The 18,112-nt window shown below is 50.5% G+C and overlaps 1 protein-coding gene across 2 annotated transcripts; it reads right to left on the minus strand.

Moving 5' to 3' along the window:
• Positions 1-1,997: 1,997 nt before the first annotated feature.
• WAS (Wiskott-Aldrich syndrome) lies at positions 1,998-16,924 on the minus strand. Of its 2 annotated transcripts, XM_011991415.1 has the most exons (14): positions 16,755-16,924; positions 10,090-10,185; positions 9,455-9,620; positions 9,017-9,157; positions 7,804-7,890; positions 7,600-7,702; positions 7,445-7,486; positions 7,298-7,351; positions 6,466-6,640; positions 5,329-5,371; positions 4,972-5,125; positions 4,356-4,765; positions 3,989-4,103; positions 1,998-2,317 (listed from the first exon to the last, which is right to left on the minus strand). In XM_011991415.1, the coding sequence occupies exons 3-14, from the start codon at positions 9,584-9,586 to the stop codon at positions 2,262-2,264; spliced, it is 1,512 nt and encodes a 503-aa protein (XP_011846805.1). In that variant the 5' UTR covers positions 9,587-9,620; positions 10,090-10,185; positions 16,755-16,924; the 3' UTR covers positions 1,998-2,261. The 2 variants fall into 2 exon arrangements, with proteins under 2 accessions (XP_011846805.1, XP_011846804.1); XM_011991414.1 differs by lacking the exons at positions 10,090-10,185; positions 16,755-16,924 and having other exon boundaries at positions 9,455-9,637.
• Between the last annotated feature and the right edge of the window lie 1,188 nt (positions 16,925-18,112).

Genomic DNA, 18,112 nt, shown 5'->3' on the forward strand with positions numbered 1-18,112 from the left:
TTTTTGAGACGGAGTCTCGCTCTCTTGCCCAGGCTAGAGTGCAGTGGTGTGATCTCGGCTCACCACAACCTCTGCCTCCCGGGTTCAAGCATTTCTCCTGCCTCAGCCTCCCAAGTAGCTGGGACTACAGGCATGTGCCACCACGCCCGGCTAATTTTTTGTATTTTTAGTAGAGACGAGGTTTCACCATGTTAGCCAGGATGGTCTCTATTTCTTGACCCCGTCATCTGCCCACCTCGGCCTCCCAAAGTGCTGGGATTATAGGCGTGAGTCACCGCGCCCAGCCAACCAGAACGCTGGATTTCTGAGGTTTCCGTGGGGGACTGGGAGTAGGGATAAATGATACTGACTGATCCTTCCTAGACTCAGTGCCCATCTGGGGACCTGGTCAGAGTGGGGTGGGGAGTGGTGTTGGGCATTAAAAAAAAAATGAATTAAAGGAAACCTGAGACTCCCTCCTTCTCTAGCTTGGGGGAGTTCCCCTTTCCACCTACAAATTCTTCCATTGCTGTTGCAGACAGAAGAAGGCTGCCCTCTCTGGAGTCTCCCTCACTTTATCTTCCTCCCCCTTACCTTTCTCCTTTTCTCCTTCTTTAAAGGTAGGATGTTTGAGATCTCGAATTCACCAGATTTCAGAAATCGGAAGGGGCAGGGAGCTCAATTTTAGGCTTTGATGTGCAGCAATTTCTAATTATGCCCTTTGAAATAGCTGTAAATGCCAAGGACACTTTTGAGTTACTCCTTTATTTCTGGGAGAGCAAGCCCTGGAGGAGGCAGAGAGGTGACTCTGTGGGATCCCAGTTAGAAATCAGTTATCACCATTGTATAGATGAGGAAACCACAGCTCAGAGGTGAGGCACCTTTCCCGGGTCCTAGAGCAGATCTGTCTGATTATTAAGTCTTTGCCTCTTCCATTGCAATCTTCTGTTGCAATCTTCCATTGCGATTGGCTAGTGCTTGATTTGAACTGGGAACTGGGCAGAGCCAACTTTTAAAAATGAGAGGGGGATCCTGCCCATCAAGATCCTGGTGTGTGAGTTGTTATGGGCATGGAGAATGGTGAGGTCTGGTCATTGAGTATGCTCTTAATCTAGTATTGTGTTGATTGAATGATTTTTTTTTTTTGAGATGGAGTCTCGCTCTGTTGCCCAGGCTAGAGTGCAGTGGTGCGATCTCGGCTCACCGCAACCTCTGTCTCCCGGGTTCAAGCAATTCTCCTGCCTCAGCCCCCATTAGGAGCTGGGATTACAGGTGTGCACCACCATCCCCAGCTAATTTTTGTATTTTTTAGTAGAGACGGGGTTTTGCCATGTTGGCCAGGCTGGTCTCGAACTCCTGACCTCAGGTGATCTGCCCACCTCGGCCTCCCAAAGTGCTGGAATTACAGGCATGAGTCACTGCACCCAGACAATTGAATGATTTTTTAAAAAATAATTAAATGCATGACATCTGGCCTTATGCCAAGCCTTTTCTCACCTCAGGGCCTTTGCACTGGTTGCTCCCTCTGCCTGGAACCCCTTTTCCCCAAATATTAACTGGGCCGACATTTCTCTCTCTTTAGGTCCAGCACCACCATCACCTACTCCAAGTGACCTTCCCTGACTGCTCCATCTGAATGTTGTTTCGTCTGTATCTCTGCCTTACCACTCCACAGCATTTATCATGATCTGCAACTATCTTTTATTTCTGTTTGATTTCTTGTTTCTTATCTGTCTCTTCCCCTAGAATGTGGATTTCACCCCCTAAGGGTGGGAATTTTTGTCTGCTTTTTTTTCTACTGCTTGATTCCTAGCCCCTAAAATAGTACCTGGCAATAAATGTTGAAAGACAGAGGGGCAGAAGGAAACAAAGAAATACAGGCTAAATGACTGAGGGAATGAATGAATGAATGAATATATACATGTAAGGCTAAATAAATAAAATGGGATAAATGAATAAAAGGGACTTTGGAGGAAAGGGACCCCATTCCCACATTTGGAATGTAAACAGACTGAGACTTATAGAGAGACAGAAAGATAATTCCTTTATTTTTCTTTAAAAATCCTTGAGTGAAGAGAACTGAGAATTTTTGTATAAAAAGGGCCTTGGGATTGCTAGGGTGAGTGTGAGGACCAGGCAGGGATGACAGCATTGGAGGGACTGGTGAGGAAGAAATGGGGGTTGGGGGCCTGGAAGAGGAGAGTGGAGGGTGGGCACAGAGCAGGTGGAGGGGGATCCGTGTCCTGCGGGGAGGAGCACAGGGCAGCAAGTAACTCAGCCACTCAGTCATCCCATTCATCATCTTCATCTTCATCGCCAGCCTGGTCCTCCCCTTCGTCTGGAAGGAAGGAGAAAAATGCCCTGGGAAGTTGGTCGGGGGCTTCATAGGGCCTAGGAGGTGAGGACTGGACCCTGGGAGTCTGAGGTCTCATGCTAGAGGAGGGCGAGTTAGAGTTTCCATTTGGGACAAGAGGAATTATAGTTGGGGTCTGAGTTCTAGTTGGAGTTGAAGTTTATGCTGTCAAAAATGTGGTTAGTGGAGATATTGTCAAACAAAGGGTTAATGTTAACCTATTTATCACATAATAGGGTAAATTTACATATTATTAGCAAAGGTGTGATAATATATTATTGCTTCCTGTCTGGCTAATGCTAATATTTTTGACACATAATGGGGTTAATGACAATAACATTATCAAAATTAGCCAGGTGTAGTGGCGGGCCTGTAGTCCCAGCTACTCGGGAGGCTGAGGCAGGAGAATCGCTTGAACCCAGGAGGCAGAGGTTGCAGTTAGCCAAGATCACGCCACTGCACTCCAGCCTGGGCGACAGAGCAAGACTCCATCTCAAAAGAAAAAAAAAAAAATCGTTGTCAAAAGATGAAGTTCCTATAGTAGGTTGATATTAATATTTGCATCATATAATGGATTGGTGACAGTACTGCTGACAGATTAAGAGAGTAATAGTAACATTATTATAAAGAGATTAGGTTAACAGCCGGGTGTGGTGGCTCATGCCTGTAATCCCAGCACTCTGGGAGGCTGAGGTGGGCAGATCGCTTGAGGCCAGGAGTTGCAAAGCAGCCTGGGCAACATGAGAGTAGTGAGAGCTTGGTAGTGAGAGCTCATCACTACCAAAAAAGCACCAAAAATTAGCCAGGTATGGTGGCACACACCTGTAGTCCCAGCAACTTTGGGAGCTGAGGTGGGAGGATCGCTTGAACCTGGGAGGTTGAGGCTGCAGTGAGCCATGATTGCACCACTGTACTCCAGCCTGGGACACAGAGCGAGACCCTGTCTCAAAAATGTTTTTAAAAAGATTAGATTGTATTATCTCATAATGAGTTAATGTAAATCTGTTCACACATGGAATTAAAATTAATATTATTGTCAACAATGGTGTTCTTCATAATGTCATCGCATAATGGGTTGATTTTTTTTTTCTTTTTTTTTTGAGAAAAAAAAAAAAGGCTGGAGTGCAGTGGCATAATCATGGATCACTGCTGCCTTGACCTTCCAGGCTCAAGCAATCCTCCCACCTCAGCCTCCCAAGTAGCTGGGACCACAGGCACACACCACTATGCTCAACTACTTTTTTTTGAATTTAGTTTTTATGGAAACGAGGTCTCACTATATTGCCCAGGCTGGTCTTGAACTCCTGGGCTCAAGCAATCCTCCTGCCTTGGCCTCCCAAAGTTCCTGGATTACAGGCATGAGCCACCGTGCCCTGCCAGCTGATGTTAATAGTACTGAACGTGTGGGAATGACATTAATATTGTGGACACACCCTGGCATTAATGTTAATATTATTGTCAAAGTTGGAGTTAATTATGTTATTGTCACATAATGACTTAATGTTAACTTTGTCAAAAAGGAGGCTGACACAAGATTCATGTTAATGCTGTCAACAGATGGGGCTGATGTCACTATTGGTGGTGACTGCTGGGATTCTTCTGAGGCCAGTGCTAGCCCTGGGAGCCAGGTTTGAGGCCCTGGCAGGATCAGCTCACCGGAGGAGTGGATGGCTCTGCTCCTCTTCTGCATCACGTGCATCAGGGCCCCCACCAGTCCCTCTGAGCTCTGAGGTGGGGGCTGCAGCGCTGAGCTCTCTGGGGCCCCAGGGGTCTGCAGCAGGCAGGGGTCAGCACAGAGGGCTCAGGGCCTGGGAAAGGAGCATTTCTCCCCGCCCCTCCATCAATATTTTCCCTCCCACACACTCCAGTACCCTTCAAGGCTTCCCACCAACCTTTCCACCCTATCACTGAATCCCCAAGGCCTGGCACTCTCCTCCGTCCTGGCCTCAGCCCTCCAGTATCCTGACTTACATGGGTACCCCAGAGTTCCAGACCCCCAATCTTCCATCCTACCTGTCCTCACCTTGTTCAGCTGAATTCCCTGCCGGATTTGATCCAAAAGCGCTCCCCGACCCCCACCAGGGGCCAGGCCCCCCGCAGGCACCAGAGCAGGAGGGAGTAGGGGAGGGGCTGGTCCATTCCCGGAGCTGGGTGGTGGTGGCGGTGGTGGTGGTGGTGGTGGTGGCATGGGTGGCCCACCAGCTCCAGGGGGTGGTGGGGGTGGTGGTCCAGAACGTCCAGTAGCTGGAGGGGGTGGTGGTAGAGGGCCCCCTCGGCCTGGGGGTGGGGGTCCCCGGGGCGTTGGTGGGGGTGGGGCAACCCCCAAAGGTACAGGGGGCAGTGGACCAGAACGACCCTTGTTACCCCCCACAATAGGGGGCCGAGGGGGCTGGTTCCCTCCTCGAGATGGCGGTGGGGGCGGCGGAAGTGGCTCTGTGGAGGGAGTATAACACATAGCTGTAACTTTCATTGATTTCTTCTGAGCCTCAGTTTTGCTCATTTGTAAAATGGGTACCCCCACTGACCAACTCCTGACTGAAGCAGTATAGGTGCTCCCATAAGGACTGAGTGACTTAGTGAATCTCTTAGCTATGAGCTGCTAGGGCTGGAGAAGGGAACGTATGGAAGCAGGGGCTCACCCTGGCGCCTCATCTCCTGCCGCACAGCCTCCAGCCCACCCTGGTCCTCAATGAAGTCGTAGATAAGTTTAGAGGTCTCGGCATCGGTGAGCTGGGCCTCGCTGATTCCTGCCCTGGAGAACAGACTCCGTAGATCTGGGTCGAGGTTGTTCACCTGCCCAGGAGGAAAAAGGCCAGGGGCGGGAGTAGAGGAATAAGGTGAGGAGAGCAGCGACACGGATTGTCGTTGGGTTCATCCCAGCAAGGGATCTGAGAGGGGTGTGGGAAGGGCACGGTCTGGGGGTGGGGTCTCAGCAGTGGTCTTTGGAAGGGTGGGTGGAAGTTTAGTGGAGTCCGAGAGACTCTGAAGTTACTCACGTCAAATCCATTCTGGGGGTCCCACCCCACATGGGTGACATGCCTGGGAGAGGTGAAGAGACTCCAGTGAATCCCCACTGCCCTTCCTTCCCTCCTTTCGTAGTGAAGCCCTCTTGCCCTCTCCTGCCCAGAGAGACTCTGAGGGGCCAGAATTAATGAATGAGACTGAATGAATGAATGAGTATGGGCAGCAGTTATGGAATTAGAAGGGCTTCATAGTTTGTGGTGCTGATCCATTCACCCATCCCTCTTTCCCCATCTATTCACCCATGCATTTGTCCACCTATTCATTCACATTCATCTGTTGGATTACTGATCTGTCCATACATCTGTCTCTGCAACTATCTGCCCACGTATGTCTGTTCACCCATTTGTCCACCAATCTGTCCTCACACACACTTGTCCATCCGCCCATCCACCTACCCATGTGCCCACCTTTCCATCTATCCATTCACTCATTTTTCTACCCATGCAACCACACACTTCTGTTCACTTATCCATTGAACTGTCCATTCATCCACATATCTGTCCACCTGTACCATCCCCATCCACCTTGTCTGTGAGCCAATCAGCCTGCATATCAATCTGTCCACACACTCATCCACTCACCCATCCATCTACCCACGCACCTCCCATCAACCCATCCACCCATCAACCTGTCCGTCCAACCACTTACCCATTCATTCTTCAACCCATTCATTCATCCATTTATTTATCCATCCATCCACCCATCCACTCACCCACCTACCCACCAGCCCCCCTCATCCATCATCTGCCTCATCTATCTATCCATTCATTCACCTGCCCACCCACCTGCTCCCCTAACAGCCCACCCAGAGTGGGCCCAGGGTGAGGCAAGTGAGGTGCCTAGGGTGCAAAATTTAAGTGAGTCACTCACTCTCAGAGTCAGGAATTACAGTTGCATGCCTCTGAGAGTGAGTGCCTCCTTAAATTTTGTACCCTTGGTGCCTTATTTACCTCTCCCTAGACCCAGCCCTGCACCTACCCATCCATACACTCATTTACCCACTCAGCCACCCAGCCATCTGCCCTTCCTTCCATCGTCTCAGCTGTCCACTTGTTCATGTGCCCCTCTGCCCCCAGGAATCTGTGGGCCCACTGGGGACTGGTTCTCACTTGAATCCACTGGGTGCACCAATATCAGCTTTGCTGATCTTCTTCTTCCCTGAGCGTTTCTTATCAGCTGGGCTAGGTCCAGGTGCTGGGAGCCCACGGTATCGTGAACTCGTGATGTCAGGGTTCTGGATGTCCACTGTCGCCAGCCCCAGGGAGAGCGGACCCACTGGAGGGCCTGTGGGGAAAATAGGGTGGTTGGCCCATTGACCCATTTACCAACCAACCAAAGCACAGGGGCAAGAAACGGAAGCCTTGGGGGAAATCTGTGTGTGTGTTAGATGGCCATGGAGGTTGTGGGTGAAGGATTCAAGTAGGGTTTATGGAGAAGTGGGTGGATCCCGCAAACAATTCATACATTCACTGATTCATTCATTTTTTTCATTCCCTCATGCTTTATCATTCACTGGCTCATTGACTAATGGATTTGTTAAAATTTTCATTTACTCTTGTATTCATTCAATCATGCTTTCTTCACTGACTGAAATTTGTCATTTAGCTGTTTATTCACTGTTCATTCATTCACTCATTCGTTAATTTACTCAGTCATCCATCTACCTTTTCATTCATTTATCCACATACCCATTCACCTATGCATCTATCTACTTAGAGTTTTATCCTCCCATCAATTCATCCCTCCACTCAGCCATCTACCACCAATCCATCCACCCATCCATCGATCCACACATCCATGCACCCGCTCGTCCATCCACATACCCATCCATCTACCCATACATTCACCCACTTACGCACCCATCCAACTGCTCATTCCTCCATTCACTCTTCCACCTACCCACCCATCCATCCAGAGACACAGGGAAGAATCAGCACGTACCTCCTTGGTCTCCACCTGGGTGCGGGGGCAGGGGTGGAAGCCCTCCTCTTCTCTCTGGGAAGATAGAATGCGTAGAGAGCTATCACAACCCTGCCACAGGTTCCTGGGCTAGCCCCTTATTACCGCTACTTGCACTAGAGTTCTCACCTTCATTGGCTGGTGGTGGTGGTGGGAGTAGCTGGCGTCTGTCTGTGGATAGACAGATGGATTGGGAGCCAGGACCATGAGAGAGAACTTTTCTAGTTCCCCATGCTTGCACTCACCTCTGCCCAACTTCCTTTCCTCCCCTGCGGCCTCCTCACCTCCACTTTGCCTCTGATTCCTTTTTTGTATCTTCTCCTGCACCAGGGCCCGGAAGGCCTGGGCCTCGCCCTCGTCTGCAAAGTTCAGCCCCGCTTGGCAGTCCTGCACATATCTTGGGGTCAGCCGCCTCCCAGGTCCCCCCACAGCTTTCCCATCTCCTCTCCACACCCCAAGTGAGGCCCGAGGGCTGGTTGGTCACTTACATCTCCAGCGAAGGTGTGGAAGAAGGGGGTGGGGGTGGAGTAGACAAGCTGTGAGTACAGCTCCTGTTCCCAGAGCAGCCGACCAGCCTGGAGAGGTGTAGGGTGGGAGGCACAGTGGCACTGAGGCACACCAGGGGTGGCAGGCCTTTGTTAGCTGGGCAGGGAGCAGGGTGTCTGGATTTGGGGGCCTCATGGTCTGGTTTGGAGATTGCCAGCTCAGCACCAGAGAGCTGAGATCTAAGGGTGTGGATGTGGAGTATAGTCTGGGAGCCATACACTTTTGTGAGAGGTTTGGATTTGGGGTTCGGGGCCCTAGATGTGGGACTTGGGAGCTTGAATTTCATAATTTAGGACTCTAGTCTTAGGAAGTTGAGGCTCATTCATAGATTCAATCCATGCCCTCCCCTGCCACCCTAGCCCCAATTCATGACAGGTAGGATTCTAGTATTTGGGAGTTGGAGGTGAGATTTGAAGTTCAGACACGTAGACTTGGGAGTTTTGCGGAGGGTCCAGCTAAAGTAAGTGCAATTTGGGGTTTGTGGAGAAGAGTTATGACTTAGGAGTTTGGTGAATATTTGACAGTCTTGGGATCTGGAAGTTATGCTGGGTCCATCTTTATGGGTTTAGAAGGATGAATTTGGGGCTTAAACCTAGAAAGTTCAGGTCGGGGAATTGTGGAAAAGACTTTTTGCTTAAGAACCACCTCGGTATTTGAGTGTTCAGGAATTTTAATATGGGAATTCTGGGGTCTGTGCTGTGGATTTAAAAGGACAGATTTGGAGTTCAAGGATCAATGGAATATTCAACTTTGGGGTTTGTTGAACAGATTTATGACTTAGGAGCTTGGCAAACATCTGGGGTTCAGGAGTTTTGATGAGAGATTCCTGGGATGCAAAATGTTGAGTTTAGAATAGATTTGAGGTTCAGGTACAAATACAGTGTTCATTTATTGGAATTTGTGGAAAAGATTAGGCTTAGGCAGCAGACTAATACTAGGGGCTTTAGAGATCTTGATATGGAGACTGGGGCCAGTCATTGCAGACTTAGAAAGGCAAGCCAGAGTTTGCCATCTGGATGAGTCTTTGGTTCTGGGGCTCAGGGATTCACTGATCAGGTCTGAGGTCTTGGGACTGTGGACACATATGGACACAGATCTGGGTTTGCGGGTTGAGAACTGGCTTGCAAGTCCAGTCAGGGCCGGGGGGGGGGTCACCTGAAGGCCGTAAAGGCGAATGAAGTAGGACTTCTGGGGGTTATCCTTCACGAAGCACACAGCCCCACAATGCTCCTTGGTCCAGTGCTCAGCTCCAGGGGGCAGCGCCAGGTACAGCTGAACAACTGCAGTGGCCAGCGTCTGGGAGGGGAAAGCAGGGGTCAGTGGAGTCTGGTCAGGAGTAGCCACAAGGTCTTGGAGCCAGACCTGGTCCTTCCTGCCTCATGACAGTCATGGGCCCGAAGGAAGAGCTGCAGCCAGAGGGAAGGCAAGTAGACATTGAGATCTTCCTGGGGAGGGTGGATGATAACAGGAGAGTCTAGGAGAGAAGATGATGGAGAGGGAAAGGAGGAGCGGGAGGAGGGGAAGAGAGAGAAGGAGGAGAGGAAGAGGAAGAAATGGTGGGGACGGGGCGGGGGCAGGAGATCCCCAGCTCACCAAGCATTTTCGTCCAAGCATCTCGAAGAGTCGCTGGTTCTCGTGGTCCTGGAGGAGGGTGGAGGGTATGTTCTGTTGAACCGCTGGTGCTCCTCGGCCCCCAGGCCTTCCTCCCATTGGGCCCCCACTCATGGTGCTTTCTGCCCTCGTCTTCTCTGGCGAGGCTCTGGGTGCAGGGTAAGAAGAGGAACTTCCGCAGTGAGCAGCAAGGGAACAGGAAGTGCAAAAAACCACAAGGGACAAGGGAAACAAGTCCTCCAGGGGCCCCTTGGTGGGCCTGGCCTCCTCCTCGTTAGGCCGAGCTTGGGCCCTCTACCATCAGATTGGAACCCTCCTCCACTTGACTGCTTAGACCCATCTTTTGGATCAACTTGGGTCCTCCTCCTCCTTTCTTACTGTCTGAGGCCCATCTCCTTCTGACTGGCTCAGACCCTCTTCCCTCTGGCTGGCAGTGAGAGCTTAGCCATTGGCAGCACATCTGTGTGCAGGGCACCCTGTGGCAAGGAGTAGTCATGGGCCTGGGTGGCCTCCTTCCTAAAGCACCCAGGTAGCCTGAGGCTGAAACCCAAGGCCCCTAGTCCTGAAGGATTACTACACTAAAACTTTTCCTTTTCGCTGGGGACAGTAGCTCACACCTGTAATCCCAGCACTTTGGGAGGCCAAGGCGAGCGGATCACTTGAGATCAGGAGTTCGAGACCAGTCTGGGCAACATGGCAAAACCCCATTTCCACTAAAAAATACAAAAATTAGCCAGGCATGGCGGCATGCACCTGTAGTCCTAGCTGCTCAGGAGGCTGAGGTAGGAGAATCGCTTGAACCTGGGAAGCGGAGGTTGCAGTGAGCTGAGATTGCACTACTGCACTCCAGCCTGGATGATGACAGAGCAAGACTCTTGTCTCAAAAACAGCAACAACAACAGCAACAACACAACAACAAAAACCCTTTCCCTTTTAATTACAGAGTGAGCCCCTGTGATCCACGCCTATCCTGAGTGCTTAGACACTGCCAATGACGCATATGCCTCTGGTTCACTTCCCCATCCCTTACCCTTGCCTCCCTGCAGCTCCCAAATTACTTTCTGCTCATCTTTTTTTTTTTTTTTTTTTTTTTTTTTGAGATGGAGTCTCACTCTGTCGCCAGGCTAGAGTGCAGTGGCGCGATCTCAGCTCACTGCAACCTCAGCCTCCCAGGTTCAAGTGATTCTCCTGCCTCAGCCTCCTGAGTAACTGGGACTACAGGCGTGCGCCACCACGCCCAGCTAACTTTTTTGTAGTTTTAGTAGAGACAGGGTTTCACCATGTTGGCCAGGATGGTCTCGATTTCTTGACCTCATGATCCGCCCTCCTTGGCCTCCCAAAGTGCTGGGATTACAGGCATAAGCCACCGTGCCCAGCACATCCCTTTTTTTAAAAAAAGGAACTTTATATCATATATGAATGCCTGAACAACATCTTGTTTAGTTTTCATTGCACTTGAAGTTTGTAAAAGTACATAATCTTCAAAGGCTTGCTTTCTCCCCACTGGACATCCTAGTTTTATCTTAACACTCACATAGCACTTAACGTGTGTGCCAGGCACTGTTCTGATCCCTTTGGCCAGAGTGCGAGCCAGGCAGGCCGGGTGTGAGTGCACGTTCTCGTCCCTCCATGCCTTCGCTCCCAGCTGTTGCTATGATTCCTGTTTGCCTGTAGCGGTAGCTGTTCATTTATTTCCACTGCCATACAGCATTCAGTGGTGTGCATGTGCAGCCTGGGTGTCCACATTCTCCTGTAACAGGCCTTTGGGCTGTTTCTGGTTCTTGCTGTTGGGAGCAACACTGCAGTGTTCGCTCCCACAACATCTCCTGTGCGGGAGTCTACATCGGCACACAGGCTCTCAGAGGGGAATCTGAGGGCGTAGGGTTTGCATGTCTCTAACTTCTTTAGGTGATGCCAGACTATTTCCACAAGTGGATGCTAGCTCAGTCCCTGGGCCTCCCCAGGCCTCAGTTTCCCCATGTATTAGGTAGGCCATTTGGGGACTTGAAGCTCTCAGATACAGGAACAGTAGTGTGGGGGAGCTGAGCAGGTTTGGGGTGTGACTGACATTCCCAAAATACCTAAAGGAGGAACGGCACATCTCCAGGTGGGACCTGCAGTCCTTCCTGGAAACTTCCATGGCTCCCCACACATGCAGGTTCAAAGCCTCTCTCCTGAACCTGGTTCAGAGCTCCTTCTGCAGTGGCAGTTCCAACCTCCCTCCCGTATCCCCACTCACAGCTAAGTGTCGGTCCTGGAGCACCTCCAACCTGCCGATCAGGGCAAGCCCCGACGTGGCCTTCAAGGCCATTGCACGTGTTCATTGTGACACTGCTCGCTGAGCAGTCACTATGTGCCAGGTGTATCTCCCGCATCTGGACAGACGACACTAAATAGGTATTGAGGGATTGAATGAGGGATCAATAATGATATCCAATTTGATTCAGTGGTTCCAGAGGTTTTTCTAAGTGCCTTCCATTTATTAATTCATTTCACATTCACAGATGACCCCACAAAGTAAGCACTACTGGCTGAGCACGGTGGCTCACACCTGTAATCCCAGCACTTTGGGAGGCCAAGGCGGGCGGATCACGAGGTCAGGAGTTCGAGACCAGCCTGACCAACATAGTGAAACCCTGTCTCTACTAAAACTACAAAAATTACCCTGGTGTGGTGGTGCACACCTGTAATCCCAGCTACTCAGGAGGCTGAGGCAGGAGAATCACTTGAACCCGGGAGGCGGAGGTTGCAGTGAGCTGAGATCGTGCCATTGCACTTCAGCCTGGGTGACAAGAGCAAGACTCCGTCTCAAAAAAAAAAAAAGAAAAGAAAAGAAAAAAAAAGTATGCACTACTGTTATCCCCATTGTACTGACTGGGAAGCTGAGGCCCAGAGGAGCTTGGGTGCCTTGCCTGAGGTCACACAGCTTGTGAGTGGTGGAGCTGAGGAAAATTATGAGAGAAATTGTTGTTCCCAAGCTGTGAGGTGCCACATGGAGGCTAAGACAAAATTCTTCTGCTCCTCTGTGTCTTTTGTTCTTCACCTTTCTACCTCTTTCTCTGCCTCCAGAATTGTCCCCTTGAATAGGGGACGCTAAGCCTCTGATATATTTTCTGGTTGTTGTTTCTAATGTGAAAGCAAGCTTATTAAGAAAGTAAAGGAATAAAGAATGGCTACTCCATAGGCAGAGCAGCAGCTTGGGCTGCTGGACTAAGGATACTTACAGTTATTTCTTGATTATATGCTAAACAAGGGGTGGATTATTCATGAGTTTTCCAGGAAATGGGTGGGCAATTCCTGGAACTGAGGGTTCCTCCCCTTTTTAGACCATATAGGGTAACTTCTCGCCGTTGCCATGGCACTGTCATGGCGCTGGTGGGAGTGTCTCTTAGCATGCTAGTGCATCATAATTAGTGTATAATGAGCAGTTAGGAAGACCAGAGGTCACTTTCATTGCTGTCTTGGTTTTGGTGGCTTTTAGCCAGCTTCTTTACTGCAACCTGTTTTATCAGCAAAGTCTTTGTGACCTGTATCTTGTGCTGACCTCCTATCTCATCCTGTGACTTAGAATGCCTAACCTCCTGGGAATGCAGCCTCGTAGGTCTCAGCCTTATTTTACTCAGCCCGTATTCAAGATGGAGTCACTCTGGTTCATACGCCTCTGACATATTTGCCCTTCCCTTTTACAAGGAAACCCTTAATCCTGATGGTTTAGAGGGAAGAAGATTCATCTTCTGTAACTTCTTCAGGCGGAATAGGGGTGATGATATTCCTGCCTATTAGGGTCTCCTGTATTCAGGGTAGAAGGATGCTCAGCAAGCATTGGTATGTCGAGGGCCACTCATAACTTGAGTTCCAACAAAAGGCAATGTCCATCCCTCTTGTTTCTTCTGAGCAGCCGTCACAGATCACTGATTGGTTCACAGGAATAAGCAGGGTCAGTTCAAAGTCGGCCAATCAGTGCTGCAGTCTATTTCCTTTGGGTCGAGGGCCTCCTCAGTATCATCCCTTCGTGGTTTGCCAGGAAGATGTTCCCAGAAAGGGGTCCTGATCCAGACCTAAGAGAGGGTTTTTGGATCTCACACAAGGAAGAATTCGGCGCAACTCCATAGAATAAAGTGAAAGCAAATGTATTAAGAAAGTAAAGGAATGAAAAATGGCTACTCCATAGGCAGAGCAGCTGCTGGTTATTTTATTTAACTATTTATTTATTTATTTTTGAGACAAAAGTCTCACTCTGCTGCCTAGGCTGAGGTGCAGTGGTGCAATCATGGCTCAATGCAGCCTCGACCTCCTGGGCTCAAGGGATCCTCCTGCCTTAGCCTCTCAAGTAGCTGGGACTACAGGTGTGCACCACCATGCCTCACTGATTTTCATATTTTTTGTAGAGATGAGGTCTCACTATGTTGCCCAACCTGGTCAGGATCTCCTGGGCTCAAGCAATCTGCCCTTCTCCACCTCCCAAAGTGCTGGGATTACAGGTGTGAGCCACCACAGCCTTGCTAGTTGTGCTGGTTGTTTTATAAATTAACATTTTAAAGGTGGATATTTCATTGCCAAGGTATGAGAATGAATTTTTTTAAGTCATATATTTCCTGTTCTTATTTCTAAGTAGTAGACAAGTGTAAAATGTATATTTTTCTCTTAAAAACACACACACACACACACACACACACACACACACAAAAACCTGAAGCTGGCCAGGCATGGTGGCTCACCCCTGTAATCTAGCACTTTGGGAGGCCAAGGCAGGTGGATCGCTTGAGCCCAGGAGTTTGAGACCAGCCTGGGCAACATTGCAAAACCCTATCTCTACAAATAATTTTTTAGAAATTAGCTGGGCATGGTGGCATATGCCTGTAGTTGGGGAGGCTGAGGCAGGATGATTGCTTGAGCCTAGGAGATCGAGGCTGCAGTGAGCCGTGATTGCCTCAGTGCACTCTAGCCTGGGCAACAGAACAAGACCGCGGCTCTTGAAAAAAAAGAAAGAAAAAGAAAAACTTAAAGCAGATTTTTGTTATTTTAGTCCCTAATAGAATGAGTTTTCCCATTATAGACTATAGTGATTTACTAATCATTTTAGTATCACTTTTCATATTATTCATATTTTTTGATTACTCCATTGATTGATATCAATAATTTAGAGCTGGTTTATTACTTTTATATGTATCCACAAACTCTTTTTTAAAAAAAATTTAAATTTTTTTCACTCCGTTCTTCTAGTCTGATGTTCTCATCAACTCTTGCTGTTCTGCACTGGATGCCAGTACTTGATGAGGTGATGACCTCAAAGATAATTTGCTCTCCTAGGCCTTCAAATAGACTTAAAAACAAAAACAGGAACTTTAATCCAGCTTTTCTGGTTGCTCTCAGCAGGAGAGTTGGTCTGTTGCAAGCCAGTTCACACAGCTGGAAGCAGAAGTGTTAATTTACTTCACAGTAATACAGCAAACACCAGGAACCCCCAAGAACCAGGATGAACCCCATCACCTTCCCCTCCAACCCCCAGGGGCACCAGATGAATCATCTCCTGTTTATATCTTGTTCTTATTTTGCTTCTTGTTGGGAAGATATTGACTACAAGATCCTGATCACCACACCCCAAGCCCAGAGTAGGTAATAAGACATGGGGGTGTCTTCCACACCCGGGCCACCACTGACTGAATCCATGCAGGAGACCTAGGCATGGGGAGCATCCAACTGCTGTCCTTTAAAATGAAACTGAGGCCAAGATGGCAAAATTTACATTGCTACATCTTTCTCCTCCCTTCACCGTACTATCCTCATAGTCCTTCCTACCCCTGACTGAGGAGTGCTTCCTGGGACAGGCCTGACCTAAGGAAGTGTCATTTCCCAACCCTCAGACCCAATGCTCCCTTTTAATAAGAAACATTTTGGGAGGCCTCCTTTTACCATCCTGAAATGACATTCACATTCATGTACATTACAAGTCTTGCTGGTGTGGGGCTGCCCCCCAGCACCAGAACTCTGCCCATTCAATGCCAAAGCACCCTCAAGGAGGAATTCCCAAAACACACCCCGGGGGCAGGCAGGAACAGGACCCTTGTCTGTCTGGTTCAGTGCGGTATCCCCACCACCTAGCACAAGACCCTGCATGCAGTAAGTAAGTAATTGCACAGTCTGGATAGCTATGCTCTGATTTACTGCCCTCTTCCAATAAGGCTTCCCTGTCCTCTGTTCACTGCCCCTGCCTGGAGAACCAGGGAAGAAAAACAACTCAGGGCGCACAGGGGTCAGCTCCTTCGCACAGAGAGTTCTACACAGTTCACTGGTGCTGTGGGCAAATGGATGCTTCAGGGGCCCTCGGTCCTGCCGGGGGCGGAATGAGGACAGGGTGAGCACAGAAAGCAGAGACATCTGTAGAGTCAATGACGCAGTGGTCAGAACACAGAGTCCAGAGTGCACAGCCTGACCCTGGCCCTGGCCCTGGCCCTTCTCAGCTGTGTGCCTTCTGGTAACCTCTATAGGGCCTGAGGTCTCTCATCCAGAACGCAATGATGATAATAGTAGTTAAGGTTGTTGTGAAGACGCAGTGAGATGATTCGTGTAAAGTGATCAGGAGAGCTTGGCACGTGTTATAATTATTCATTACTGTTGCTGTTTTTATGAAATAGATGAGTAACTTGGATCAATGAACTATCATCCCTGATGCGTAGATTCTCCCCTCCCTCAAGCGCGTCTTCACCTTCCTTCCTCAGACTTCAGGTTCCACCACCATTGGTGGATGGTCAGGAAGCCAGTACGCGCGACCTCCCTTTTCTTTCCCCTGCTGCAAAGCCCATCTCAGAGCTCCCTTCTGTGGGGCTCAGCCAGACCCCCCCAGGGCTAGGACAGGTTCCTGGGGCCCTCCCTGCCAACCAGAGGCCCCTCCCTACTCCCCGCACCTGCACAGAAAAACCCTGACCCAGCCAGGCCCCACCAGGACCAGCCAGGGAACCAGTCCCTACCTTGCCCTCACTCTCAGCCACCATCAACTCCCCCTGGGCGGGCGCGCCCTACCTCCCTGGACCTCCGTCTGTGTGAGCCCAGGAGTGCCCACTCTCCAATGTGTGTGCCCCTGTGGGTGTCCAAAGCCTTGTCTTTGTGACCCTAGGGGTGTCCACAGCCCTGTGTGTGGCCCCGGCAGCGTGCACTCCCCAGCGTGTGCGACCCTCGGAGCCCGCAGCCTGGAATGGCCAGCCACGCGCGGGGCAGGGACGCGCGCACGGAAGCGTCCACCCGGGGCCGCACCACTGGGGTGGGGCAGCCAACCTGGGCGCACCGTTTTGCATTGGGGCAGGAAGGAGCCCCCTTCCCCGCGCGGGGCCGGGTCTGCCAGTGCTGGTCCCGTCCTCCCGGCTCCCCCCGCTCCGGGCGGCCCTCGGCCTCTCTCCCGCCCACCGCGTTGCCCTCTACTCCTTTGGCTTACTCTTGACCCGGCCCTCCCGCACCAGAGCTGGCAATTGACTCAGGGCCGCGGAGTGGGGGTGGGGGGTGCCGGTGGGTTCTGATTGGTCGATGACCGAAGTCTGGCCCTTGAGCTCCTCGGTAGCGACCCGGGCCCGCCTCCGCCCGTGCGCGCCGGGCTCCCATTGGTCGTCACTTTGGGGCATGCGCAATGGGTGCCAGGCCGGAGCCCGGGCTCTAGGAAAGCCGTGTTTTGCGCTTCCGGATGCTGGTTTCCACACCGCTGCGTCCTGTGAGGTTGTTCGCCCGGGAAGGGGCAGGACAGGATGCGCGCTGGCGGAGGTTAGTGAGGTCACATACCGGGCTGTGGCGCCCGGTGCGCTGGGCGCTTCCACCGCAACCTTCGTAGCACACCCAGCGGGGTTCTCTGCCTGGGCACCAAGGTTCCTGCGTTCATTTACTGTCTAATTTCTCATTCCGGAAAGTGTGGCTTTGAGTTTGATCTGCAGGAGTAGGACGGGCACAGGGGGAGTCTGGTCCTTCTCGCACCATAAATCGCAGAGCGAGCCCCCTGTGGTCTCTGGATACAGTGTACCAAAGTTAGATTAATTGTACTTCTTCTTACAAGCCGGTCCAACGTTGGCAGCAGTGAAAAAGCCCTAAGAGCCAGGGCCTTTGGCGAATCGTGTGTAAGGGAATAAACACTTTCCCCAGTTTTCCAGGCGCAAACTAATGGTTTTGGAGCATTAAGGTCTGGTCGGCTGGGGCAGGATGGCTGCGTTGACACGTCTTATTTAATCCACTTCATAGGTGAGGTGACTACTTACCTCTTTACAGGTTGAAATCTTTACATTTTATATTTATGTAAGTTGAAATAGAAATATATATTACAAGCATTATAAAAGTATATAACAAGGCTGGGCGCGGAGGCTGACGCCTGTAATCCCAGCACTTTGGGAGGCCGAGGTGGGCAGATCACTTGAAGCCAGGAGTTCGAGACCAGCCTGGCCAACATGGTGAAACACCGTCTCTACTAAAAATATGAAAATTAGCTGGGCGTGGTGGTGCACGCCTGTAGTCCCAGCTACTGGGGAGGCCGAGGCAGGAGAATCACTTCAACGCGGGTTGTGAAGGTTGCAGTGAGCCGAGATGGCGCCACTGCACTCCAGCCTGGGTGACAGAGCAAGAGTCTGTCTCACAAATAAATAAAGTATGTAACAGTATGTATAAATG

The sequence above is a fragment of the Mandrillus leucophaeus genome, unplaced genomic scaffold (genome assembly GCF_000951045.1).
Source record: "Mandrillus leucophaeus isolate KB7577 unplaced genomic scaffold, Mleu.le_1.0 Scaffold395, whole genome shotgun sequence".
Lineage (NCBI taxonomy): Eukaryota > Metazoa > Chordata > Mammalia > Primates > Cercopithecidae > Mandrillus > Mandrillus leucophaeus.

What these genes read in the sequence shown, in the direction of transcription:
- WAS (XM_011991415.1), bottom strand. Translation starts at nt 9,586, where the DNA reads ATGAGTGGGGGCCCAATGGGAGGAAGGCCTGGGGGCCGAGGAGCACCA. An exon ending in TTCGCCTTTACGGCCTTCAG is followed by an intron (nt 7,891 to 9,016) that starts GTGACCCCCCCC and finishes ACACCTCTCCAG; the next exon opens with GCTGGTCGGCTGCTCTGGGA. An exon ending in TCCACACCTTCGCTGGAGAT is followed by an intron (nt 7,703 to 7,803) that starts GTAAGTGACCAA and finishes AGATATGTGCAG; the next exon opens with GACTGCCAAGCGGGGCTGAA.